Source organism: Sycon ciliatum, chromosome 2 (assembly GCF_964019385.1).
Source record: "Sycon ciliatum chromosome 2, ocSycCili1.1, whole genome shotgun sequence".
In the NCBI taxonomy this organism is placed as follows: domain Eukaryota; kingdom Metazoa; phylum Porifera; class Calcarea; order Leucosolenida; family Sycettidae; genus Sycon; species Sycon ciliatum.
This window is the reverse complement of record NC_088644.1, coordinates 28,700,326-28,727,196: the sequence shown is the minus strand read 5'-3', so window position 1 is coordinate 28,727,196 and position 26,871 is coordinate 28,700,326. Positions and strand designations below refer to the sequence as shown.

At 46.5% G+C, this 26,871-nt stretch overlaps 4 protein-coding genes across 6 annotated transcripts in view; 3 read left to right on the top strand and 1 right to left on the bottom strand.

Annotated features, from left to right (window-relative positions):
• Positions 1-144: 144 nt before the first annotated feature.
• On the top strand, positions 145-4,674 carry LOC135809568 (uncharacterized). Of its 2 annotated transcripts, none has more exons than XM_065322942.1 (5): positions 145-235; positions 1,030-1,191; positions 1,463-1,618; positions 2,495-3,325; positions 3,832-4,674. In XM_065322942.1, exons 1-5 carry the CDS (start codon positions 185-187, stop codon positions 3,988-3,990), a joined length of 1,359 nt encoding a protein of 452 aa, XP_065179014.1. In that variant the 5' UTR covers positions 145-184; the 3' UTR covers positions 3,991-4,674. The 2 variants fall into 2 exon arrangements, with proteins under 2 accessions (XP_065179014.1, XP_065179015.1); XM_065322943.1 differs by lacking the exon at positions 145-235 and adding an exon at positions 605-672.
• An 86-nt stretch (positions 4,675-4,760) lies between these two features.
• LOC135809569 (probable serine/threonine-protein kinase DDB_G0278665) lies at positions 4,761-25,763 on the bottom strand. Its single transcript, XM_065322944.1, has 2 exons — positions 25,679-25,763; positions 4,761-7,224 (listed from the first exon to the last, which is right to left on the bottom strand). Exon 2 carries the CDS (start codon positions 7,069-7,071, stop codon positions 5,899-5,901), a length of 1,173 nt encoding a protein of 390 aa, XP_065179016.1. The 5' UTR covers positions 7,072-7,224; positions 25,679-25,763; the 3' UTR covers positions 4,761-5,898.
• Positions 11,735-26,871, top strand: part of LOC135809566 (uncharacterized) — a 96,676-nt gene continuing 81,539 nt past the window's right edge. Inside the window, exon 1 of the mRNA XM_065322941.1 lies at positions 11,735-11,739. The gene's annotated coding sequence lies outside the window, so the exon portion shown is untranslated. The remainder of the gene's footprint in view (positions 11,740-26,871) is intronic.
• On the top strand, positions 18,117-23,068 carry LOC135810822 (uncharacterized). Of its 2 annotated transcripts, none has more exons than XM_065324252.1 (5): positions 18,117-18,266; positions 19,053-19,211; positions 19,483-19,635; positions 20,905-21,735; positions 22,224-23,068. In XM_065324252.1, the coding sequence occupies exons 1-5, from the start codon at positions 18,132-18,134 to the stop codon at positions 22,380-22,382; spliced, it is 1,437 nt and encodes a 478-aa protein (XP_065180324.1). In that variant the 5' UTR covers positions 18,117-18,131; the 3' UTR covers positions 22,383-23,068. The 2 variants fall into 2 exon arrangements, with proteins under 2 accessions (XP_065180324.1, XP_065180325.1); XM_065324253.1 differs by lacking the exon at positions 18,117-18,266 and adding an exon at positions 18,375-18,695.

The following is a 26,871-nucleotide window of genomic DNA, read 5'->3' as shown; positions in this document are numbered from 1 at the left end:
TTTCCACTGGCCACGCGACAACTTACCAGGGAACGCTCTCCAATGCGCCGGGAAAGCTGATCTCGGTAACCATGCGGTTACCATGGTGTCCGGAAGCAAGATGGCGGATGATGTGTGTGGTGAAGCCGGAGACTTCGTCTTCGTGGCGCATGATGATGAACATCCAGGCAGCGGAAATCATTCGATGGACAAACAAACTCTCCGAGTGCCTCTCTCCCTTATCACCAATTGCAACGTAAGTACAATGTAGTGTTTTGTCCCTGCACTCGTTTACTCCTGCAGTACAATGCTACCGATAAAGATACTTTACGCGCCAGGGAGTCGGTCTGACTGGGTTCTTGCATCCGCAAGAACACCGCCATATCCTCAAGGCGCAGATGTAATGCAGTGTAGATCCTAAAATAGCATGTGTTTTGGGGAGCAATGGTAGAAAGGAAGCAGAAATTCTCCTGTTTCTTCAAAGTGCCTAAAGATATTTTCAATTCGTAGACCCTCCGTCATAGGGTTTCTACCCATCGCTGCAATTTGGATATGCAGCAACTTCGGCTGCCGCTGGAATACTGCAGAACGGAATGGCTATGACACTTTGACAGCATTGACCTAGCGGTGGTTGGCTGCTAGCTGTGGAGTGTTGAAGGAAGATGTCTTGCGGGCCAACGTGTGGTTATCATGGTAATGCTATCTCTGGGTTTGCAAGTATTTTACTCACTTGGTCAGGGTGGAGGCCAGACACTGAATCGAAGATCGGGGAGTCCGTGTTTCAACCAGGCCTCCCACATGCACACGTGCATATAATTCGGCGATAATCACGCAGCTAAATACAGAGCGTCAGAACAAAAGCTCACATGAATTTAAAAAGGATTCCATTTTGAAGTTGAATTCAGCTCGAGTCAGAATTCAACTGTCCAACATTCACAACCTTTTCAAGTTGCCGGTAATAATAATTCTTCGCTTTAAGAGTACACAAATGGACTGCATGTATGCCCATGGTTTTTCCTCACGGCATTTCATGACTGTTCTTGCATGCAGGTGTCCTGCCCAGATCCAGCAAACATCTTCCTAACTATTCTAGCCAAGCTACGCTGGGGACCTGCGTTTGGGAGCAGCTCAAGTGCTTCACCGAGTTCAGAATCCACTGCAGGAGGTGTTCTGTCTCCCATCTTGAAGAGCAGCATCTCTGGGTCATACGAGGTGAGATGCCTAAGTATCGCCGTGTTATACCTCGCTGGATGGTAAACACTTAGTTTATAGATCCTGAACCCTCAGATACAATTTTCTTCACAAATCCCAGTCCCAACATTTTCTACAACATACAATTGGCAATATGGCATACTGAATGACACTTGGGTACCCAATCACTCCTGCAACCTTTATCTACACATACTGGAGTGGTGCTTTTGGACTATTCTTAGCTGTACTTGGCACGCTATTCTCGTATCAATGGAATATGCTCTTTCCACAGGTTTCCCCTACCAGTAATTATCAAGACTTGTCTTCGAGAAGCCCGCAAGACAATGCAGCAAGTACAGTCCACATGCTTACCAATCACCGTGACTTGAAGCCACTACTGAAACGCACTGCAGGCAATCACGGCCATTGTCCCAAGACAAACTTCAGGGTAGGTGTTTAAAGGTTACAGTTTGAGTTTGAGTACTATAGGACAGCTAGGCTAACTTCAGACTTGTAACAGGCAACATTACCAGTGAATGTTTCCATGCAGCTGAGTACTTTCAGACTTCAGGGTAGCTGTTTTTATGGTACTGTGATTGCTATAGAACAGAACTAACTACTGGCTCGTCACAAGCAACATTTCTGAAATTTTCCATGAGTACTTTTATTGCCTTCTCTTCACGTGCATACACTGAGGAGCAGAAAGTAGACTAACCAGTACAGTATCTGATATACAATGTAAACTGGTGATATAAACATCAGTAAGAGGTATGAAATAGTGCGGCTAAATTCATAGTGACGAGACACAGAGAGAATATCACACTCAATAGAAAGCGTTGATTTTCAAGCATATAGACTAAATCACGGCAAGTCTTCTAATCATGTACACGTGTTATAAGTGTGAAGATGTCAATGTACTTCAAAGTGGGGTGTGACATATAGTGTGATATAGCAATAGACAACACATGTACAGAACTAGTGATGCCCTGTATCCATTAGAAGAGAAGGCAAAGAAAATACCAGTAGAATGAGTTCCTGAAATGTTGCCAGGGAGAAGTCTGAAGTTAGTTCAGTTCTTGAGTTCGTTTTCACAACAGTGCCCTAAGAAGCTAACTGAATTCATTTACTTTACTTTTACATAGTATAAGATTCGGATACAGAGAGACCAGCATACAGGCACCATAATGATGTGCTTGCCTTCAGCGATGCCTATATATGGATAATAGTGTTCAGTCACGATCTGCTTCTATCCACCGTCCATGCATTAGTGTGAGAATAACACCCTTTGTGTATGATGTCCTATATGTGTGGGAATGCAATGCAGATACTCCGGGAATGCTTTGGCGAGGCCACGGTCTTTCTGGTGGACACATCCCCGAATGTGACGGACGCTTTCCTTGTGGCAGCTGGCAACGTCATGATGGAGTTTGTCACAACAGCATCACGCACCACTGCTGGCAGTATTGCAGTGATGGCGTATGGAGCAGCTCGCAGTTACTCTGGCCAGGCGCAAATGATCTTCAACAACGAACCCAAGACTTCGAAGGGCAAGCGCCTCCTGAGAAAGCGTATCAAAAGTATCGCACGAAGGCCATCGATCTCTGATGCTCCTGATTCGTCCAGTGCAATCAGGCTGACTGACCAACTGCAAAGCAAGTCACAAATTTGGCAGGACATCATAGTGATGAATCCAAACGGTATCAGATATATCACACCATCTGGACATACATATCAAAACCTGGAAATGCCGTTCCCGTCTTCTTCTCAAACATCTCCATGTTCCATCGAGAGCACCACCAAGTCTTCAAGGGATTGCCTGGCCTATCTTCGTGACAGTCTCTTCACTCACTACCTGTGGAAGCCGAGAAGTATCTTTGAAGACAATGTCATGTTGTCCACACAAGATCTGCCCTACATGATGCTTCCTGCCCAATGGCCCAGGCAAAGTCAAACATGTGCTGGATCTCTGAGCAACAGCACCAGTGCTTCATCCACCTCGTGGTGCCTCAATGTGAAGATCCACAAACTGCACGCTCGGAGGTTGAGGCGTTTCCAAAGCAATGGCCAGAACTTCACCCTGACTTTGTACATCAGGTCAAGCTCAGTGCAGCAGACCGTGAACTTTGAACAGCACTCCAACAGGCTTCTTGCAGCGGTGAGTGAGAAACTTTGTATTTCTAATAACGCATGGAATGTATGCTGATGGCTTTATGCCACTAGCACTTCCTGCTGATGCCATTCAATACCAAAGACATCAATAGTGATGAAATCACATAACCCGACTTGATGGGAGTGTGGCCGCAAGTACCGGAGATTCTGTTATTGCTATCATGTAATATAGTAGAACATTGCAGTCATCTAAAAGAGAATTTGGTTCCTCCCAATACTAGCTGGAGATCGCACCTTGTGCAGACTTGATTGACTCGCGAACACCACATACCTCAAATGCAGCAAACAGCTACTGTATGGTGTTGTCAGGGGCGTCAACTGAAGACATGCTCAGCATGGTGTTGTCAGCCACCGCAGAACCATCTTAGCGAGGTGCCAATCACCTTCATCAAAATTTTGGAAAACTCGATTGTGGAAAACATTGGTTAGCTGGCTTGCCTGCCGCAATAACCCTAGTTGTACACTGGTTCTTTTTTTTGTATTGTGGCACAGGTTGTGACGGTTCCAATCACACCAGGAATCCAGTTAGCAGAGCACGGAGTAGTGTACTTCAGCATATCAACCACCTTGCCAGACAACAGTGCAGAGCAGTCTCTCGCTGTTACTGCCACAGCCCGTCTGGTTTGTGGACACACGCCGTGTACTGCTTAGGGTGGTTAGAGCAGCTTGCGCTGAACAACCAAGTCTACAGGGACGTCACCATCACATTATGCTAGTGCATCATGGTGTCCGTACTAGCGTTGTAGGATTCAAGCCCCTACAGACGGCTCTCTCAGAATCTTGTACAGCTAACGTTATGATGCATGTGGCCTAGTAAGCAATGCATACTGAACTGAATGCCTGCAACTGTAAAATCCTGATGCACATGTGTGGAGTTTCAGTTAGTTGCCATTGACATTGTCACTACTACTAGTACTACTAGTCAACTGATATGCGGCATTGCATTCATCATAGTGCCTCCAGTACTGATCATCGCGGCTGTATTCCTGGTGGTATATGTACACTGTTACACTGTGACCTCTGCATGGCTGTTGTCTCCTTGTCATACACATTCCTGCGCATGCACATGTGAGTGTATGTGTGTGTGTGTGTGTGTGTGTGTGTGTGTGTGTGTGTGTGTGTGTGTGTGTGTGTGTGTGTGTGTGTGTGTGCTTGCTTACTTGCTGTATTACATGATAGGACCAGTGCATAGCACAAGCTATATGCCTAGCTGTTTGGACTACTCACTGAGTGCTCAATAGACATTGCATGCAATGCTTTCTACGTGCCACTTGTTCCGGAGTGTTCTCCCTACTATGCACACCATAACTATAGTTCAGTAAGCAGAACTCTCTGTCACAATACTATGAACTCATCTCAATCGGGTCTGTTCTGGCTGATGGTGGATAACTTTGATGTTGGGTTTACACTGCGTGCCATTCCATGGTGTGTCTACCACTATGATAGCCGCCCATGTGAGCTGGCTAGAAATCATTCTGATGGAATCTGCGGTGCCAAGCCAGTAGTGCCAATGGAGCCCAGGTTACAATACAATGAAATACTGCGCAGTACAATGAAATGTCAGAATAAAGCTCAGTGCCTGTAACATACTAGAGCATGGGGCAAAAGCGGACCCTCCCCCAGCTTCATTGCAACTTGAACCATTTGGCTATGTTCAAAACTAGCTACCACCACATCAGGTCACGAACTGAAACAGGAGAAATACATGACAAAGTTGACAATAGTGAACATATCACACTATATAGGTTATGCGAATGATGTCATGGGGTGAATCTGCGGGTTTCTAATCGGCACCAAGTATACAGCGGGTTGCTAAATACCTCTAGTGCCTGCTTCGTAGGTACAGTGATGAGTGCAGATTGGATCATAAGGTGGGGCGCACACTGATAACAGTTAGAATGATGAACAATGTATGTCCGGTTGTATGGAGAACTTTTCCCTCACCAGGGAAGTTAAATGACAAGACGTTCAAAAGCAGAATGTACAGCTGTACTTCAGGAGTACATAATATTATTGTAGATATACAGTTTTTAAAACAGTCACCTTGAAACGGATGAAATGCCTCTGTTGAAACCAGTTGGAAAGTGATGTTTCCATGTTTATGTATGTGACATTAGTTGGACAGTGGGTTGTGTGACTCATTTAATCAATCTTAGGGTACAATCCAGATTAACCCAGCTGCCTAGGTGGCTAGTGGCGTTCAATCAAATCAGCGCTTTCATGTTGTGGTGGAACGGTAAGCGAAGAATACGTGTCACTTCTCAGCAATGTTGTGAATTCAGGTGCTAGTGCACCAGGGTCTTTGCTGTCTTCATCAGCATCGTAATAATGAGTACAGTGTATGCAGCAAACACATCTGAGCTATAGGCATAGCCATTCGATGCATTGAACTGACGGGATGCAATAGCATGCTCATCATCAGGCGTCATGACCCACAAGCCAGCACTCAATGATCAGGGTGTTTGGACACATCCAAGCTACTTGCACCGGCATTCAAAGAGCATCCACAGGAGTAGACATCATGAACAGTAGGTGTGGGACAGCTACAAGCTTCCTGCACTAGAATTTCGAAGCATTGCTGGGCGTGGATCCAGCAGGTTTGATCGCACTGGGCACCTTCGACGTTCCTGCATCATCCAGAGAAGATACCTTGGCAAGGACAAGGTGTTTGTTTAGCTCTTCTGTGACGTGCTCCATATCCATACGCGCAGCTCCATCGAGTCGCAACAGGTAGAACAGCAGCCTGTCAACACATTCGGGTAGTTTTGAGGTACGCAAGCCTGGGAATTTCAGAGGCTCATACAAACCCCTCATCAATTGACGGTCATTCATCCTGATGAACTGCTTGTACATATCGTTACTCATTAGAGCTTTGCTCCATAACGGGGGGAAGCTTTTCCGCGTCATGACTTCCAGAATACATAGTCCAAACCTCCAGAAGTCTGCTGACGAATCAACTAGAACTAAATCCTCAGTGGGTTGGATTCCTGGGCGTGGGAATAGTTCAGGAGGTCGATATGCAGCAGTATCACTGAGATTGCACCTGTCTACCTTCTCCCCTGTAAATTTAGCAGAACCTAGGTCGATCCACTTGGCAACCTGTGTGCCGTCAGCTCGCATGCTAACACAGATGTTCGATGGTTTCACATCAAAATGGATAATGTGCAGAGAGTTGAGGAAGTGGAGACCGGATGCAGCATCCCGCAGCAAACCTAGTCGCTCATTATCATGCCGCAGAGTGCGGGACAGCTGGCCAAGTGTGCCTTCTGGGAAATAGTCCATTTCGAATCCTTCACAACTGCTGAACTTATACCAAATTGGTTTGCACGTTGCAATCAGCCGATCCATTTTCTCCTGCCGAATTTTCTCCTCGCACCTTTGTACATACATGGTTATAAGGAGTTCTTTGTACAGCATCTTAGGTTCGTACCTATGTTGAGCAGGGTGGATTTTGTGTAATTTCAGCACAGTTGGACCGGCTTCAGTGCTTTCGGAGCCCTTCTTGGGAGTGACCTTCATCACAAGTCTGCTCGTTGAATCTGAACTATAGATACATTCGCCTGGGTCCTTCACATCCTCCACTTGCGGTGTTTCGATCGTAACAGGTTTGCTGGACTGGCATATGGCCTTGGCTCGTTCGAAGTTATCCGGGTGTGGAATGGTGTAGCGAAACATAATGAAACAGTCCTCCAAAAAGCACTCCTCCACAGTTCGCGAATCTCCCGTTGCCATTGCTTCTACGGCTTGTGTTCCTGCTGACGCTGCGTGCCGGTAACTAAGTACTTCGTTTCCTCGATAGCGAGCAGTAGGGAATAGCAAGCGGCCACGTTTCAAACCAATCTTCAAAACCTTCGGTTGATGTACTCTGCCACAACAGATCTTTCTCTCTTTCTGTATCTGTTTCTCGATGAAATCTACACCTTTGCCTAACGCTAAAATACGAGTATTGTATCAGTAGTGTCTTGTCGACCTTTCGCTAGTGAGAGTTCGGCAAAGGCTGCTTCCGATGAAGCTGACGGAAAACTGAACCAGTGAAAAACAACTCTCGCACAGCTCTAACTCACTGCAAAGCGAAGTGACACAGTTTTGACCAAATCTTGCCGGTATTTGTACCAAGTAGATTCTACCTCGACTTGTCTTTGCGTGGCTTTGCTTCGCGTCTCGACAGTGCTTTGATCCACGTAGACGGTCTGCCATGGCTATTATCATGATTAGCGGCGCGGTATGTAGACCATGCATGGTAGACCTGCTTCAGAGAGTCACGAAACTGAAAACCCCCGCTTTAAGTTCATCTCGCCTCTGCCTGATGACGTGAGCCCACAAGCCCGCCGCGTTGTGCGTAGACTCTACGTGTCAATGATGACTATAGTATTGAGTATTGTGCTGAACCACTGAAGAAATCGGGACGTTGCTTGACATGCATGCGGTCTTTGTAGATAAACTCCCACAACCTACGTAAGTGATGAAGGATCTACATCATCATGGTCATTGTACTGCTGAGTGATGTCTATCAGTATCATAGACATAGCCTAGGTACAAAATTTTATTGTATAACAGTACTGAAGTAATATTGTATAACAGTACTGAAGTATGTAACCCGGAGTGATAGCTATCACTATCACTCATGCACCCTAGCCACATGCAGATCTACATGTACAGTCATGTATGTGTCAAATGTATGTACATGTACATGTGTGTTAGATCTACATGATTGTATGCATGCAGCACAGGTTTGAAGTTAACAGCCTCAGGATCACTCACACTTTTCCTTTGCTCACCATTGGCATTGGCATTGCGCCAACAGATTTTTGAAAGACTGTGGTTTATCACTGTACCCACACACGTCACGCACAAACTAGCGCCACTAATACTCAGCCTTTGTACTAGTACAAGTCTCCTGCCTACAACATCCACACACACACCTTGCTCACTACCTCCTGCCCACATCAGCTACACATTCTGCCGCTAACATTGCACTGCTAGCCAGCTAGCCCCTGCCTTCAACAACCACACACTCTGCACAAAGCCTCCTGCCTAAAATAACACCGCTAGCGCTGAAAAATAGAGCCCCCCCCCCCCCCCCATTCTCACACAGTTGTTCATACAGCGCTACAAGACCCACCCTCTCCTGGCATAAGTATACCGTGTATACCGGCATGGTTGGCACTCCATCCTCATGTTGCCTGATGTTTGGGAGAGCATGAAACTTGAAGTAACAGCAAACAAGCCTTGATTGTCCTTGTTGTTCCGTAAATCTGTACAGGATCTGTAGGGCATATTCAAAAACATTGGCTGTGGCAGCAGTATTGGATACATACAGGCCACGTCACTTGATGTCAAATTCCCAATCGCTTCACATTCAAAAGCCAGCCGTTTCCAGTATGTGACCATTGCTCAACTACAATTACAACATTATTGGAAATAATGACTGATCTTATTAGAATGCTGTTCGCAAAGAAATAATTGTTCATAGAACGGGAGTTGGGCCATGGGATGTATGGCTTAACTACGCTTTATATTAAATTTTACAAAATTCACAATACCATGAAACAATCAAGTCATTTTCACTGCAGAATTAGACTTTTTTTTTAAAGAGTAGACAAGAGGCATATCTACATTTCACAACTGTCCAGATGATTAGAGTGTAGCGTAGCGATGAGAAGCAAAAAAACTATGCAGAAGCAGGCATGTGACCGTGTGAATATAACATGGAAGTAGAGAGAGAGACTCAGAGAGTACCTGAAGAACTGAGTCTGATCAGGTGAGTCCAGCACGAATCGGAAATCATTCATCACCAATTATTGTTGCTTTGCCAAGGAAATGGAAAACCTTACACACACATACCATCTTCAATCCAAGTGCAAAAATAATTCTCAATTATTTTTCTCTATTTTGCAACGAAGACACCACTTGGATTGAAGATGGTGTGTGTGGAAGGTTTTCCATTAGTGGCTGCAGTGGAGCTTTCGCACATTAAGCCAAGGAAAGTTCTAAAATGTAGAAAGAAAGGGAAATATGGATACAAGCTAACTGTCCTAATGGCCAGCACTAAACCGAGTGGTGTCCAAGTATTCATAATTATGGACTTGCCTGCTTAAACTCTTCCCCAGACATTGGTTCTACATCTACTTCTACTGGCTCTTCATCATCTTGGTCGATCTGGAGGTTGGACTCTACCAGCCATTGGTCTGGTCACCATCATCATCACCACCGGCACGACTGTCCTCAGCAGTAGCAGCATCACCAGTGCTGATGACGTCATTAGTATCATTGTCTGCCAACACTGGCAACAGCTTGTTGTTCAGTGATGGCTTCATCGCAGTCAGTGGTCGATTCCAGGCCCATGTCAGGAGCCAGGTAATCAAAATCACAACTAATATTTCTTACTTGTGCTTGTACTCGGCGTGTCATTGGTGGAAGCAATAGTAGCAGCGGTATCTGCTGGCTGGCTCTCCAGCTCATCCAGCACTGATTGCAGATCTCTTACCGTTTTGCGGCGCAGCTTGTCATCCCCATGTGACTCGACGGTGTCCAGACGAAGCATAGTGCGAGTCGAGTCAGTGTGTCTTCCAGGTGCAGGAAAGTCTTGCTTTGCTTGGTGTCAGTAAACGACGTGACCACTTCATGGCGAACAGCATCAATAATAATAATTATTAGTTTCGTCACCGCCAAGATGGCTGCAAAGCTGGCCATCAACGCTGCTCTATCCAGCTGCGTAACTGCAGCGACTGCGATCTCGGGTTCGACATCAGTGGAGTATGTACAGGTGACGATAGACTAGTACAGTGCACTCATTCCAGCACTGGATGGTGTAGTTACTGCTGCTGCTGCTGCTGCTGCTGCTGCTGCTAGTATAAATTGGTGTTATCGAGCTTCGTTACTCATCCTCTGAACTTTCTTGACTGCTTGCCTCATAAGCAGGCTGTAGTATGGCATGGTTACTGAGAGGTGATGTCGGAGATTTGAGTTGGGTATGTCTTCTGTCCAGCAAATCAGCCAGGGCGGGCTCAGCCACTAGTTGGGCTTCGTCTTCAGATACGCAGTCAATGACAGGGTAGCGCTGGTGCTGCTCCCATGCTGCTACAACACGTAGAACTGGTCGCCGGAGATTTTCCTCCACTGCACTCAGCGCAGGACTGGGCTCACTCCGATTCATGAGCAGGGATATACAGTGGGCGAGTTGCCAAGTCTGCCATCTTGCCATTTCCGCTGGCCGCTGGCTAGAAATCCTTGTGATGGAATCTGCAGTGCCAACGCACTGGTCACCTTCGATGTGCCTGCATCATCCAGGGAAATGCCTTCGCGAGGACAAGGTGTTCTTTGATCTCCTTTATGACGTGCTCCATATCCCTACTCGCAGCCCCATCGAGTCGCAACAATTAGAGCAGCAATTACTTGTCAAAACAGGGAGTGGGGTAGTTTTGAAGTGTGCAAGTGTGGAAATTTCAGAGGCTCATATAAACCCCTCCTCAATTGACAGTCATTCATAGTTATACATTGCTTGTACATGTCGGTCGTTGCTCATTAGAGCTTTATTCCATAAATGGGTGAAGCTTTTTCGCGTCATCACTTCCACAATGCATAGTCCAAACCTCCAGGAGTCTGATGACGAATCAAGTACATGTAGAACCAAATCCTCTATGGGTTGGATTCCTGTGCGTGGGAATAGTTCAGGAGGTATATTGTATAAGCCGCTATATCATTGAGATTGCACCTACAGTCGACCTACCCTTATAACGATATTTGCGTCAGACCAAGAAATATTGTTATAAGGGTAATATTGTTATAGGGGTAACTGGTTCACTTCATCCACATACGTCATAATACATGGATTTTATTCATTTTTTACACTCTTCATAGCATAAAAACTGACGCACATGCACATTATGTACACAGCAAGGTGCCCACTGGTGCCCCCATTGCATTTCGTCATTTCCCAGCAACTTAACAAGTGAAGCTTGCCCTACCTTGACAGTGGACTCGACATATCCCCTACTGGATCTTTACTTATAAAGAAGAGGCACCTGTGACGTGTGTCTGTGTGTCACGCTCCTTGTAGAGAAGAGGCACCTGTGACGTGTGTCTGTGTGTCACGCTCCTTATATATACTAGAAGAGGCACCTGTGACGTGTGTTTTTGTGTCACGCTGAAGCGCTGCGGAGCAGCGCTGCCCTGAGCACGCGAAGCGTGCGAAAGGGGTAGCACAGTGTAGCTAGCGGCCGCAGAAGCACTGAGCACGCGAAGCGTGCGAATCGTGTAGCTAGCGGAAGCAGCCACAGAAGCACTGAGCACGCGAAGCGTGCGAATCGTGTAGCTAGCGGAAGCAGCCACAGAAGCACTGAGCACGCGAAGCGTGCGAATCGTGCTAGGTGATGGACAACCCTGACCAGCCTCCCGAAGGCGTAACCATGGTAACAGTGCAGACGTCCCTCCTTCTCCTTCCAACCATGAAGAACCTCCCTCACCAGGACTTCAGCGGTCTGGCCACCACCACGTGCTGAGCACGTGTGCTGTTCATGTACTTGCTTCACCCGCATGCCACATTCGGCCAGGCAACGCTGGCCTGGGGTGCTTCATGCATGCTAGTATTGTTATAAAAATTTAATGGAAAATGTCGATTGGTCAGCCCATTTTATATCCTTACTAGCAGCACCCCAGGCCAGCGTTGCCTGGCCGAATGTGGCATGCGGGTGAAGCAAGTACATGAACAGCACACTTGCTCAGCACGTGGTGGTGGCCAGACCGCTGAAGTCCTGGTGAGGAAGGTTCTTCATGGTTGGAAGGAGAAGGAGGGACGTCTGTTACGCCTTCGGGAGGCTGGTCAGGGTTGTCCATCACCTGGTGGCGGATGAAGCGGCTCAAAAAATTCATAAACTTACGTACAAAAGTGCGATGCGCTCTTCACTGCAGACCAGATGCAGAGTGCAGTCAGTGCAGATCTTTTGTATCCTTTTGTTGCAGATGTTTCTATTTGCAGAGAACGGTTCACGTGGTCCGCAGCGCTTGTGCGGCTGCTAGTGCTACCTAAGCCCTATGAGGCTATGTGGCTACATGATTCGCACGCTTCGCGTGCTCAGTGCTTCTGCGCGCAGCTGCTACTGGCACTGCTACTCGTACTGATCGTGTCTGCTGTAACTAGTATAAGCGCTACCATGGTACCACCTACACTGTTCGCACGCTTCGCGTGCTCAGCACGTGGTGGTGGCTACACGATTCGAACGCTTCGCGCGCGCGCGTGCTCAGTGCTTCTGTGGCTGCTTCCGCTAGCTACACGATTCGCACCCTTCGCGTGCTAGCTCAGTGCTTCTGCGGCCGCTAGCTACACTGTGCTACACTGTTCGCACTCTTCGCGTGCTCAGGGCAGCGCTGCTCCGGAGCGCTTCAGCGTGACATACACACACACACGTCACAGGTGCCTCTTCTTTATAAGGAGCGTGACACACACACACACACACACACACACACACACACACACAGACACACGTCACAGGTGCCTCTTCTTTATAAGTAAAGAGAAGATAGGGGTAATATCGTTATAGCAATTATTGTTATAGAGGTGAGGCATTGTATACACAAGTCAATGAAGTGATTTGGTTTGGCAGAAAAATATCGTTATGGGTAATATCGTTATAGAGGTTATCGTTATAAGGGTAGGTCGACTGTATCTACCTTGGTCTATCCACTTTGGCAATCCGTATGACATCGGCTGGCATGCTAACACAGATCTTTGATGGCTTTACATCAAAATGGATGCAGCATCCCGCAGCAAATCTAGTCGCTCATTATCATGCAGCAGAGTGCAGGACAGCTGGCCAAGTGTGCCTTCTGCGAAATAATCTATTTCGAATCCTTCACAACTGCTGAACTTGTACCATATTGGTTTGCACGTTGCAATCAGCCGATCCATTTTCTCCACGCACATCTGTACATACATGTACATGTACATGGTTTTATGCAGTTCTTTGTACAGCATCTTGTGTGTCGTACCTACATTGTACATGTACGTTTAGCAGGGTCGATTTCGTAACATGTCATTATATTAATTTGATCCATGATTACATTGGCTCAACATCCGAGTACAAATTTGCAACAGGAATAATGCTACTTCGCGAACAGCTCGCAAGTAGCCCATGGCATGAGTGAGATGACCCATCGGGTTAACTCGTCTGCCCGTATATGAATAAAATGAGAACACACTCCCTTTCGAGTTATGACAAACTGTCCACCAACGTAATCAGATCTTATACAGTCATGAGTCAGCGAGTGCGACAAAATGGCACAAACTGACAAGGAGTGCTGAGACATTCGGCGACCTTACAGGCTCTTGGACCTTTCTGAACCTGAGCCTTCCAAGTAATTTGTTGAAAGGTTGTTGGTTTGCGCCTTGGAGAAGTGTTGGAGCTACAATGTAGGTGTCAGGTCGCCGAATGTTTCAGTACTCCTTGTCAGTTTTGTGCCATTTTGTCGCACTCGCTGGCCGTATAAGATCTGGTTAAGGGGGCACATCACCCAAAAATTTCATATGGCATTCAATTGACCGTAACTTTGGTGTTTCTCAGTGGATTTGAGTGAAATTTTGACCACACACTCCTGGCACTATGCTGGCCCTCAGGACATGATTTACAAGTTCTTGCGCCTCACTGACATGACAGGCTTTCCAGGCCGGAAAAACTCAAATTTCCGGCATAGTGCTACGGTGTGCGAGCCACCCAGGAGCCAAACAAATGCATTTACATTTTTTTCACATTTTCGTGCCCATTCTGTCCGTGCGCGGGACCCAAACCTAAAACAAGTCCAGAAGCAGCCATGGGTGGTGGGGTAGGGCCCCTCAACGTGGCCCTGGAATCTGTCACAACGGAACGAGTGGGCGTTCTCTCACGGACTCCCACAGACCCAAGTCAATTTTTGAATTTTTTTAGGTTTAGCACGTGCTACGAGGTCGTACCTTTGATACAACATCCAGTGCTGGGACCTCCACAGCAAGCCATTTCCACAGCGCTGCACACCAAATCCAGGATGCCCTCAGAAACCGGCAAAGACTGCCACTCACGTTTCACTACTGCCTAGTACTGAATCCTACCTGACTTCTTGACACGACTCAAACTTGCCAAAGTCACTAAATCAACGTCAACTACAATAATCAAGCCACATATCTGCAACGTCACGAGGGTGCTGGCAAAAGTCCTGCTGCACGGCGGCGGGCTTTAACGTGATTTTTTGGACTTTTTTGGACTTGGGGCAAAATTCTGCACACTTTCGCGTGTTTCCATAATACGACAAGTTGCGCACGGTCTGCTCACATTCAAATACAGTGCTGCCAACAAATGACAGCATGCAACAAAAACATCTTTCCTTGCAAGGGCACATTTTCGGCCATACTCTCGTACGGCTGGTCAGATAGGGACACAGTTTTCAGAGAATTTGCAGCTATTCATGCTCTTTCAACTGACGTAGCACTCAATATGAATTTACAAATTCGATTTTTCAGCGAATTTTGGGTGATGTGCCCCCTTAAGTTGGTTGACAGTTTGTCATAACTCGTAACATTTTGTCCTTTTCCTTTCTTCATCATAACTATTTTGGCTCACCATTCGAGTTCAAATTTACACTCCCTTTCAATTATCAATATTCCAGGCAAATCTGCCTCGACTCCATCAATGTCCCTTAGCAGGTAAGTACTTGTACGAGGACTAGTTTCAATTTTACTACAACAGATTATTGTTACCAACTGTTGTCAGGGGAAATGCAGATATTCCAAAGTTCATTTTTTGGCGATTCACAATGTCAAGCCAAGCTCTCCTGGTCTGGGAAATAACATATCTCCAGCTTCGGCATTGGAAAGTTCACATGTTTCTAAAAACGATCTATCTGGTTAGGGGGCGTCATCATCAGGGTTTCTTGAAGTCATTCGCCTTGATCGAAAATTTGATTGCTCTGTAAGATGTGGAGTCAGCGACTTTACTCAGCACAATCATGACCAAGCGATAATAAACGCCTTTTCCTGCACGTTGTGGTAATTGGTACTTGGTTCGTCTGTTTGTCGAGTGTTTATATGATTTCTTTTACACTGACCTGTTGACGAGTACGAGTGTATTGTCAGGCCCCACAGTCCGCAGGTGTGCTGCAACAAACAGGTTTGTGTTAAAAAAATTAGGTTTGTGTGTGTGTTTGGGGGAGGGGGGGGGGTACGTGTGTTTGGGGGAGGGGGGGGTACGTGTGTTTGGGGGAGGGGGGTACGTGTGTTTGGGGGAGGGGGGGGTACGTGTGTACACCAAGCCAGTTGTATTGTGCAACTCTGCAAGTAAGCTCGTGACCAACAACGCTACATAATACATGTACGATACATGTATTGTATAGTTTACTGTTGAAATGTAACGTTAATGTGTTACTGAAATACATGTACATGTACATGACTATGTGTATCTGAAATACATGTACATGTACATGTGTATGTGTATGTGTATCTGAAATACATGTGCATGTATGTGTATGTGTATGTGTATGTGTATCTGATATACATGTACAGTCAACTTCGCTATTAACGACTGCGGATATAACGACAATTCGCGAATAACGACATAATTTTCATGCTCAGGGCAAAGTCCCATCCCACTGTGACACATAAAATGAGACTTCGGGTATAACGACACTTTGCGAATAAGGACACTTTTCTGATGCCCCGCCGAGTGTCGTTATAAGCGAAGAAATTAGTTGACTGTACGTAGTAGTCGGATATACATGTAGCATAGGATCAAGCCATCGTCTACACCACTTCAGATCTCATTCGATGGATACTGGTGATACTGAGGGTCAGCGCAGCACCTGTACACACTTTCTACATGTACATTCAACCCGCAAGCACAGGAATAGTTCATGCAAGTGCAGCATCTGCGTTGTTTGGCTACGGTGGAGTCATAACGCGGACATGAGATACCCGGATGGTGTCAGACACAGCACACACGCACATACAATCATACGAACAACACAACAACTCATTACTGTCCGCGCGCACAAGCACACGCACAAGAACACGCACGAATGGTTGCTAGTACATGTACAATTATGTACATGTATAGCGCAATGTCCAAATGATTGGCGTGACTTCGTATCGCACATGATAATGATGGGATGGATACACGTCACGTGTACATGTACATGTATGTGTCTCGATATCTCGTGTCTTCATGAATATGACCTGCGTGTACACGTACATGTAAAATACTCATGAACATCTAGAGTACCTTTGTCGAAACAATCTATAGTATTTTCCCGGCCCACGAAACCCTCATGCATCATGACAAGACCAACTTTCGTGGAACTAAGAGACCAGCAGCTAGCTGATTGCAACCTTGCCATTATGCTGTGATCACGAGAAAAGCACATCGGTGGTTCTCAGACTCAGTAGAATGTTATGTAAATCCGGTGTCCAGGCTTGCAGCTGGATGTACACTGACATTGTACAGGTAGTGAGCAGTACACGCATCACACATCAAGAGTGCATAAACATAAAATGTGCACATTGCTCTCGTTGTTGATGTTTGCAACTTTGCATCCTACAAACCTCGCATCGCGAGAGGCCCTTAAACGGCGCCTGGATTACTTGGAACTCTAACTCGCACACACATGGCCCACCATTATTGATGTTGTTTGAAGTTTGAAGAGAACCATGGGACAAAATAGCCAAGATGAGAGAAAGAGAGAGGGGGGGGGGGGCTGCAGAAAGCTAGAGTGCTATTCTTTCTGCTGCCCTTCTTACACACGGATTCGGCGAAGGTCTATTTCTGGAGATAACAAACCACAGCGTCGGCGAAGATCGATGTCGGAGTGTCCTTCATGCTATTTCTTTGCCACCAATGGATGTACATGTACATGTATGCCATTGCTAGGTAAAGACAGAAAGTAGGCTGCAAGCAGCCCAGCAGTTTCTCTTCTTGTTGTTCCTGGCCATTGTGTCCAGATGTTGGAGTCAAGCAAGCCGATCCAGAGGAGGCAAACGGCAATGAATGACTCTGTCAGCTCTGCGTACACGCCACATTCAGCCACATTGTCTTCCAATATGATGGGTTTGTTTTTGAAGATCCTTCTCAAAGAGTATAAATAGCTAGAAAAGTTTTCATTTCGGTAGACAGCTACTTTCGAACGCAAAGTTGAGCCAAGCAAGAGAGAGAGAGAGAGAGAGAGAGAGAGAGAGAGAGAGAGAGAGAGAGAGAGAGAGAGAGAGAGAGAGAGAGAGAGAGAGAGAGAAGTAAAAAGGAGCAGAAGAGGAGGTTTACCACTGTGTGTACAGTTCATTACTGTACCCAGAAGGAAAAGCAAACGACAATTTGCAAAGCAAATAAGAAACACTGTGCTTGTCATCCACGAAGACAATGGCTCACATCAGAGGCTACGGCTCCGGGACAATCAGGCCGCTCTTTCGTTTCGTCTTGTTGGCGGCTACCTTCCATGCTCTGCTGTGGCATATGGCCGCGCACGCATCAACACCGATATCAGGGGACGGTCTTGTGAGGTTGCGTTTCGACGTGAGGCTCGACGACAGTTTGGACGAGAATGATGCCATTCTCTCTCCGCAACAGTGTCCAAATATTGGGATGCTGCATCGAATGGTGTCCGTGATCCGTCGCTCGTCTCGCCTCCTCTATACTGGAACAGGAAAACGCGCCTTCATTGACCATGTGAGAATTTTCCTGCCTTTCCACTGGCCACGCGACAACTTACCAGGGAACGCTCTCCAATGCGCCGGGGAAGCTGATCTCGGTAACCATGCGGTTACCATGGTGTCCGGAAGCAAGATGGCGGGTGATGTGTGTGGTGAAGCCGGAGACTTCGTCTTCGTAGCGCATGACGATGAACATCCAGGCAGCGGAAATCATTCGATGGACAAACAAACTCTCCGAGTGCCTCTCTCCCTTATCACCAATTGCAACGTAAGTACAATGTAGTGTTTTGTCCCTGCACTCGTTTACTCCTGCAGTACAATGCTACCGATAAAGTTACTTTACGCGCCAGGGAGTCGGTCTGACTTAGTTCTTGCATCCGCAAGAACACCGCCATATCCTCAAGGCGCAGATGTAATGCAGTGCAGATCCTAAAATAGCAAATGTTTTGGGGAGCAATGGTAGAAAGGAAGCAGAAATTCTCCTGTTTCTTCAAAGTGCCTAAAGATATTTTCAATTCTTAGACCCTCCGTCATAGGGTTTCTACCCATCGCTGCAATTTGGATATGCAGCAACTTCGGCTGCCGCTGGAATGCTGCAGAACGGAATTGCTATGACAGCATTGATCTAGCGGTGGTTGGCTGCTAGCTGTGGAGTGTTGAAGGAAGATGTCTTGCGGGCCAACGTGTGGTTATCATGGTAATGCTATCTCGGGGTTTGCAAGTATTTTACTCACTTGGTCAGGGTGGAGGCCAGACACTGAATCGAAGATCGGGGAGTCAGTGTTTCAACCAGGCCTCTCACATGCACATGTGCATATAATTCGGCGATAATCACGCAGCTAAATACAGAGCGCCAGAACAAAAGCTCACATGAATTTTAAAAGGATTCCATTTTGAAGTCGAATTCAGCTCGAGTCATAATTCAACTATCCAACATTCACAACCTTTTCAAGTTGCCGGTAATAATAATTCTTAGCTTTAAAAGTACACAAATGGACTGCATGTATGCCCATGGTTTTTTCTCACGGCATTTCATGACTGTTCTTGCATGCAGGTGTCCTGCCCAGATCCAGCAAACATCTTCCTAGCTATTCTAGCCAAGCTACGCTGGGGACCGGCGTTTGTGAGCAGCTCAAGTGCTGCACAGAGTTCAGAATCCACTGCAGGTGTTCTGTCTCCCATCTTGAAGAGCAGCATCTCTGGGTCATACGAGGTGAGAGGCCTAAGAATCGCCGTGTTGTCCCTCGCTGGATGGTAAACACTTGGTTTATAGATCCTGAACCCTCAGATGCAATTTTCTTCACAAACCCCAGTCCCAACATTTTCTACAACATACAATTGGCAATATGGCATACTGAATGATACTTGGGTACCCAATCACTCCTGCAAATTTTATCTACACATACTGGAGTGGTGCTTTTGGACTATTCTTAGCTGTGCTTGGCACGCTATTCTCTTATCAATAGAATATGCTCTTTCCACAGGTTTCCCCTACCAGTAATTATCAAGTGTCTTCGGCAAGCCCGCAAGACAATGCAGCAGGTTCAGTCCACATGCTTACCAATCACCGTGACTTGAAGCCACTACTGAAACGCACTCCAGGCAATCACGGCCATTGTCCCAAGACAAACTTCAGGGTAAGTGTTTAAAGGTTACTTTGAGTTTGAGTACTATAGGACAGGGCTAACTTCAGACTTGTAACAGGCAACATTACTGAATGTTTCCATGCAGCTGAGTACTTTCAGACTTCAGGGTAGGTGTTTTAATGGTACCGTGATTGCTATAAAACAGAACAAACTACAGGCTCGTCACAAGCAACATTTCTGAAAGTTTCCATGAGTACTTTTATTGCCTTCTCTTCACGTGCATACACTGAGGGGCAGAAAGTAGACTAACCAGTACAGTATCTGATATACAATGTAAAGATGATATAAACATCAGTAAGAGATATGAAATAGTTGATAAATATGGTGGTAAAGATGGTGGTAAAGACACACCTGGCAATATGGCGGTAAACACACGCCTGCCCACACACGCTCTCTAGGCTGCAAAGTTCTGGCACAGAGCACTCCTTCTCACCACCACCACCATCAGTTCGCGCCTGGCGCCTGGTCGATGCATGGCTGGCGGTATCCGGCATAGCAGGCTGGTACATCAAGTAGCGCATGGCACATAGATGATGACACAGCAACGACATAGCTCGATTGCGACGTACGTTTCGTCCCCGCTGGACTCATCAGGCAAGCTTCTAGAAGATATTGCCAGGTGTGTCTTTACCACCATCTTTACCACCATATTTATCAACCATAAGTACAGCTGCAGTGGTGTCTTCAACTTCATTCTCCCGAGGTATGAAATAGTGCGGCTAAATTCAAAGTGACGAAACACAGAGAGAATATCACACACAAAATGCACCGAAAGCGTTGATTTTCAAGCATATAGACAAAATCAAGGCAAGTCTTCTAATCATGTACATGCATTATAAGTGTGAAGAGGTCAATGTACTTCAAAGTAGGTGTGATATATGTATATAATACAACCCAACAGTACGCTTGTACGTGAAATATAAACCGACATACAAACCGAGGCGAAGCCGAGGTTTGTATGATGGTTTATATTTCACGTACAAGCGTACTAGTAGGATGTATTATACTTATGCTGACCTTCATACAAACTGACAGTCAACTTCTTCCTGTTTCTATGGTGGCGGTCTATATGGGGTTTGTATGAGGTTTATATGCCCAGTATAAGCCGCCAGCATGATGGGCAAGTTGACTGGAAGTTTGTATGAAAGGTCAGCATAAAGTGTGATATAACAATAGACAACACGTGTACAGAACTAGTGATGAGTGTGAGAATAACACCTTCTGGGTATGATATCCTATGCGTGTGGGAATGCAATGCAGATACTCCGGGAATGCTTTGGCGAGGCCATTGTCTTTCTGGTGGACACATCCTCGAATGTGACGGACGCTTTCCTTGTGGCAGCTGGCAACGCCATGATGGAGTTTGTCACAACAGCATCACGCACCACTGCTGGCAGTATTGCAGTGATGGCGTATGGAGCAGCTCGCAGTTACTCTGGCCAGGCGCAAATGATCTTCAACAACGAACCAAGGACTTCGAAGGGCAAGCGCCTCCTGAGAAAGCGTATCAAAAGTATCGCACGAAGGCCATCGATCTCTGATGCTCCTGATTTGTCCAGTGCGATCAGGCTGACTGACCAACTGCAAAGCAAGTCACAAATTTGGCAGGACATCGTAGTGATGAATCCAAACGGTATCAGATATATCACACCATCTGGACATACATATCAAAACCTGGAATTGCCGTTCCCGTCTTCTTCTCAAGCATCTCCATGTTCCATCGAGAGCACCACCAAGTCTTCAAGGGATTGCCTGGCCTATCTTCGTGACAGTCTCTTCACTCACTACCTGTGGAAGCCGAGAAGTATCTTTGAAGACAATGTCATGTTGCCCACACAAGATCTGCCCTACATGATGCTTCCTGCCCAATGGCCCACACAAACTCAAACACGTGCTGGATCTCTGAGCAAAAGCACCAGTGCTTCATCCACCTCGTGGTGCCTCAATGTGAAGATTCACAAACTGCACGCTCGGAAGTTGAGGCGTTTCCAGAGCGATGGCCAGAACTTCACCCTGACTTTGCACATCAGGTCAAGCTCAGTGCAGCAGACCGTGGACTTTGAACAACACTCCAGCAGGCTTCTTGCAGCGGTGAGCGAGAAACTTTGTATTTCTAATAACGCATGGAATGTGTGCTGATGACTTTATGCCACTAGCACTTCCTGCTGGTGCCATTCAATACCAAAGACATCAAATAGTGATGAAATCACATAACCCGACTTGATGGGAGTGTTGCCGCAAGTACAGGAGGTTCCGTTATTGCTATCATGTGATATAGTAGAACATTTCAGTCATCTAAAAGAGAATTTGGTTCCTCCCAATACAAGCTGGAGATCGCACCTTGTGCAGACTTGATTGACTCGCGATCAGCACATACCTCAAATGCAGCAAGCAGCTACTGTATGGTGCTCAGCATGGTGTTGTCACTTGTCAGCCACCGCAGAACCATCTTAGCGAGGTGCCGATCACCTTCATCAAAATTTTGAAAAACCTCGATTGTGGAAAACATTGGTTAGCTGGTTTGCCTGCCGCAATATCCCAAGTTGTACACTGGTTGGTTTTTTTGTATTGTGGCACAGGTTGTGATGGTTCCAATCACACCAGGAATCCAGTTAGCAGAGCACGGAGTAGTGCACTTCAGCATATCAACCACCTTGCCAGACAACAGTGCAGAGCAGTCTCTCGCTGTTACTGCCACAGCCCGTCTGGTTTGTGGACACACGCCGTGTACTGCTTAGGGTGGTTAGAGCAGCTTGCGCTGAACAACCAAGTCTACAGCGACGTAACCATCACATGTGCTGGTGCATCATGGTGTCCGTACTAGCGTTGTAGAATTCAAGCCCCTTTGGACGGCTCTCTCAGAACCTTGTACATCTAACGTTATGATGCATGTGGCCTAGTAAGCAATGCATACTGAACTGCATGCCTGCAACTGTAAAATCCTGATGCACATGTGTGGAGTTTCAGTTAGTTGCCATTGTCACTACTACTAGTACTACTAGTCAACTGACATGCTGCATTACATTCATCATACTTCATAGTGCCTCCAGTACTGATCATCGCGGCTGTATTCCTGATGGTATATGTACACTGTTACACTGTGACCTCTGCATGGCTGTTGTCTCCTTGTGATACACATTCCTCCGCATGCACATGTGTGTGTGTGTGTGTGCGTGCGTGCTTGCTTACTGTATGACATGATAGGACCAGCGCATAGCACAAGCTATATGCCTAGCTATTTGGACTACTCACTGAGTGCTCAATAGACATTGCATGCAATGCTTTCTACGTTCCACTTGCTCCGGAGTGTTCTCCCTACTATGCACACCATAACTATAGTTCAGTTACTAAGCAGAACTCTCTGTCACAATACTATGGACTAATCTCAATCGGGTCTGTTCTGGCTGATGGTGGATACCTGTGATGTTGGGTTTACACTGCGTGCCATTCCGTGGTGTGTCTACCACTATGATAGCCGCCCATGTGAGCTGGCTAGAAATCATTCTGATGGAATCTGCAGTGCCAAGCCAGTAGTGCCAATGGAGCCCAGGCTACAGTACAATGAAATACTGCGCAGTACAATAAAATGTCAGAATACTTTATGCTCAGTGCCTGTAACATACTAGAGCATGGGGCAAAAGCGGACCCTCCCCCAGCTTCAGAATAAAGCTCAGTGCCTGTAACATACTAGAGCATGGGGTAAAAGCGGATCCTCCCCCAGCTTCATTGCAGCTTGAGCCACTTGGCTATACGTTCAAAACTAGCTACCACCACATCAGGTCACGAACTGAAACAGGAGAAATACATGACAAAGTTGGATATAGTGAACAAATCACACTATAGAGGTTATGCGAATGATGTCATTGGGTAAATATGCGGATTTCTAATCGGCACCAAGTATACACTATACAGAGAGTTGCTAAATATCTCTAGTGCCTGCTTCGTAGGTACAGTGATGAGTGCAGATTGGATCATAAGGTGGGGCGCACACTGATAACAGTCAGAATGATGGACAATGTATGTCCGGTTGTATGGAGAACTTTTCCCTCATCAGGGTTAAAAGTTAAATGACAAGACGTTCAAAAGCAGAATGTACAGCTGTACTTCAGGAGTACATAATATTATTGTACTTGTAGATATACAATTTTTAAAACAGTCAGCTTGAACGGATGTAATGCCTCTGTTAAAAACAGTTGGAAAGTGATGTTTACATGTTCATGTATGTGACATTAGTTGGACGGTGGGTTGTGTGACTCATTTAATCAATCTTAGGGTACAATCCAGATTAACCCAGCTGCCTAGGTGGCTAGTGGCGTTCAGTCAAAATCAGCCCTTTCATGTTGCGGTGGAACAGTCCGCGAAGAAAATGTGTCACTTCTCAGCAATGATGTGAATTCAGGTGCTAGTGCAGCAGGGTCTTTGCTGTCTTCATCAGCATCGTAATAATGAGTACAGTGTATGCAGCTAACACATCTGAGCCATAGGCATAGCCATTCGATGCATTGAACTGACGGGATGCAAGAGCATGCACACAATCAGGCGTCATGAACCGCAAGCCAGCACTCAATGATCATGGTGTTTGGACACATCCAAGCTACTTGCACCAGCATTCAGTGCTTTGAACTGACCGGATGCAAGAGCATCCACAGGAGTAGACGTCATGAACAGTGAGTGTGGGACAGCTCCAAGCCGCTTCCTGCAATAGAATTTCGAAGCATTGCTTGGCAAGGAATGGATCCAGCAGGTTTGATCACACTGGACACCTTCGACGTGCCTGCATCATCCAGAGGAGATACCTTTGCAAGGACAAGGTGTTTGTTTAGCTCCTCTGTGACGTGCTCCATATCCATACGCGCAGCTCCATCGAGTCGCAACAGGTAGAACAGCAGCCTGTCAACACATTCGGGTAGTTTTGAGGTACGCAAGCCTGGGAATTTCAGAGGCTCATACAAACCCCTCATCAATTGACGGTCATTCATCCTGATGAACTGCTTGTACATATCGTTACTCATTAGAGCTTTGCTCCATAACGGGGGGAAGCTTTTCCGCGTCATGACTTCCAGAATACATAGTCCAAACCTCCAGAAGTCTGCTGACGAATTAACTAGAACTAAATCCTCAGTGGGTTGGATTCCTGGGCGTGGGAATAGTTCAGGAGGTCGATATGCAGCAGTATCATTGAGATTGCACCTATCCACCTTCTCCCCGGTAAATTTAGCAGAACCTAGGTCGATCCACTTGGCAACGCGTGTGCCGTCGGCTCCCATGGTTACACAGATGTTCGATGGCTTCACATCAAAATGGATAATGTTCAGAGAGTTGAGGAAGTGGAGACTGGATGCAGCATCCCGCAGCAAACCTAGTCGCTCATTATCATGCCGCAGAGTCCGGGATAGCTGGCCAAGTGTGCCTTCTGCGAAATAGTCCATTTCGAATCCTTCACAACTGCTGAACTTATACCAAATTGGTTTGCACGTTGCAAACAGCCGATCAATTTTCTCCTGCCGAATTTTCTCCTCGCACCTCTGTACATACATGGTTATAAGGAGTTCTTTGTACAGCATCTTAGTTTCGTACCGATGTTTAGCAGGGTGGATTTTGTGTAATTTCAGCACAGTTGGACCGGCTTCAAACTGTTCAGTGCTTTCGGAGCCCTTCTTGGTGGTGACCTTCATCACAAGTCTGCTCGTTGCATCTGAACTATAGATACATTCGCCTGGGTCCTTCACATCCTCCACTTGCGGTGTTTCGATCGTAACAGGTTCGCTGGACTGGCATATGGCCTTGGCTCGTTCGAAGTTATCCGGGTGCGGAATGGTGTAGCGAAACATAGTGAAACAGTCCTCCAAAAAACACTCCTCCACAGTGCGCGAATCTCCCGTTGCCATTGCTTCTACGGCTTGTGTTCCTGCTGACGCTGCGTGCCGGTAACTAAGTACTTCGTTTCCTCGATAGTGAGCAGTCGGGAATAGCAATGCGCCACGTTTCAAACCAATCTTCAAACCTTCGGTCAATATACCCTGCCACGACAGACCTCTCTCTGTATCTGTTTCTCGACGGGTTGCACTCCCGGCTTTGGCTGGATAAAATACGAGTATTGTATCACTTTGAAGAAGGGCTGAGGCTTCCTGCAGCTTCATCTCTGAAAGGAATTCGGGTGGACACACCCATTGCCATAGCGCTGCACATCACATCCGAACCAGTTCCGTTATTTTTACAACGTAACGGTTTCGTCACTTGGCCATCGTCAGGTAATAACAATGAATACCGTGGAAGCCACACAAGAGCAGCATATATACGCAGAGTGTAGCGCCAAAAAAGATGCGAATTATGTCACCTAGTATGCAGAAGGGGGGGGGGACAGAGAGAGGGAAAGTGCAACTAGCACATCTCGGAGAAGAAGCAGCAGAAGGTAGCGCGCCATTGCATTGTGCTCTGTGAAGTGAGCGCGCGTGCCATGGCGTTACGCAGAGTGTAGCGCCAAAAAAAAAAAGGGGGATGCGAGTTATGTCACCTCTATGCAGATGGGGGAGAGAAGGTGCAACTGTGCACATCACGGAGAAGAAGAGCGCGCCATTGTGCTCTTCGAAGTGAGGATACAATCATGCCAAAATAGTTATGGTGTTAATTCTAGCACATTACAGGAGGGGAGCACGGAGGCCCATGCGCCAAATTCCCCGCCAATGCACTATGAGTATGAGCTAGGTTAATAACAGAATGTGTGAGAAAAGCAGACAACTGCGAAATCCCACACTTCCATGCCAAACTGTTACCACCAGGGACGCGACGAGGCATCAGGAACAGAATGGATTTGAGTGACCCGCCTCATATTATATTCAGTGATATTGAAAAAAAGAGTAGCAGCAGGGGAAGCTGAGAAAATTCACAATAAATCCCATCCGGTGCTTATGTTGACATGGGGCTTAGCATCACGAATAGGGTCCAGCGGATAATGCCGGCATTATATGTATCTAATATTGACTGAGTACGAGGTCAGTATACGAAATAAAAGCCGAGTAAAAGACCGAGGCGAAGCCGAGGTCTTTTACGAGGTCTTTTATTTCCTATACTGACCAAGTACGAAGTCAATATTAGATTTATCACGACTAACCAAAGCATGTGTTCAATCGCTAAAAAGGAGTCAAATATAAGCGGTCAATATAGCCCTAAGGAGTGAAATATGCAGGAATATTTGACTGCTTAGGTATGGCAAAAGTCTATGGGAGT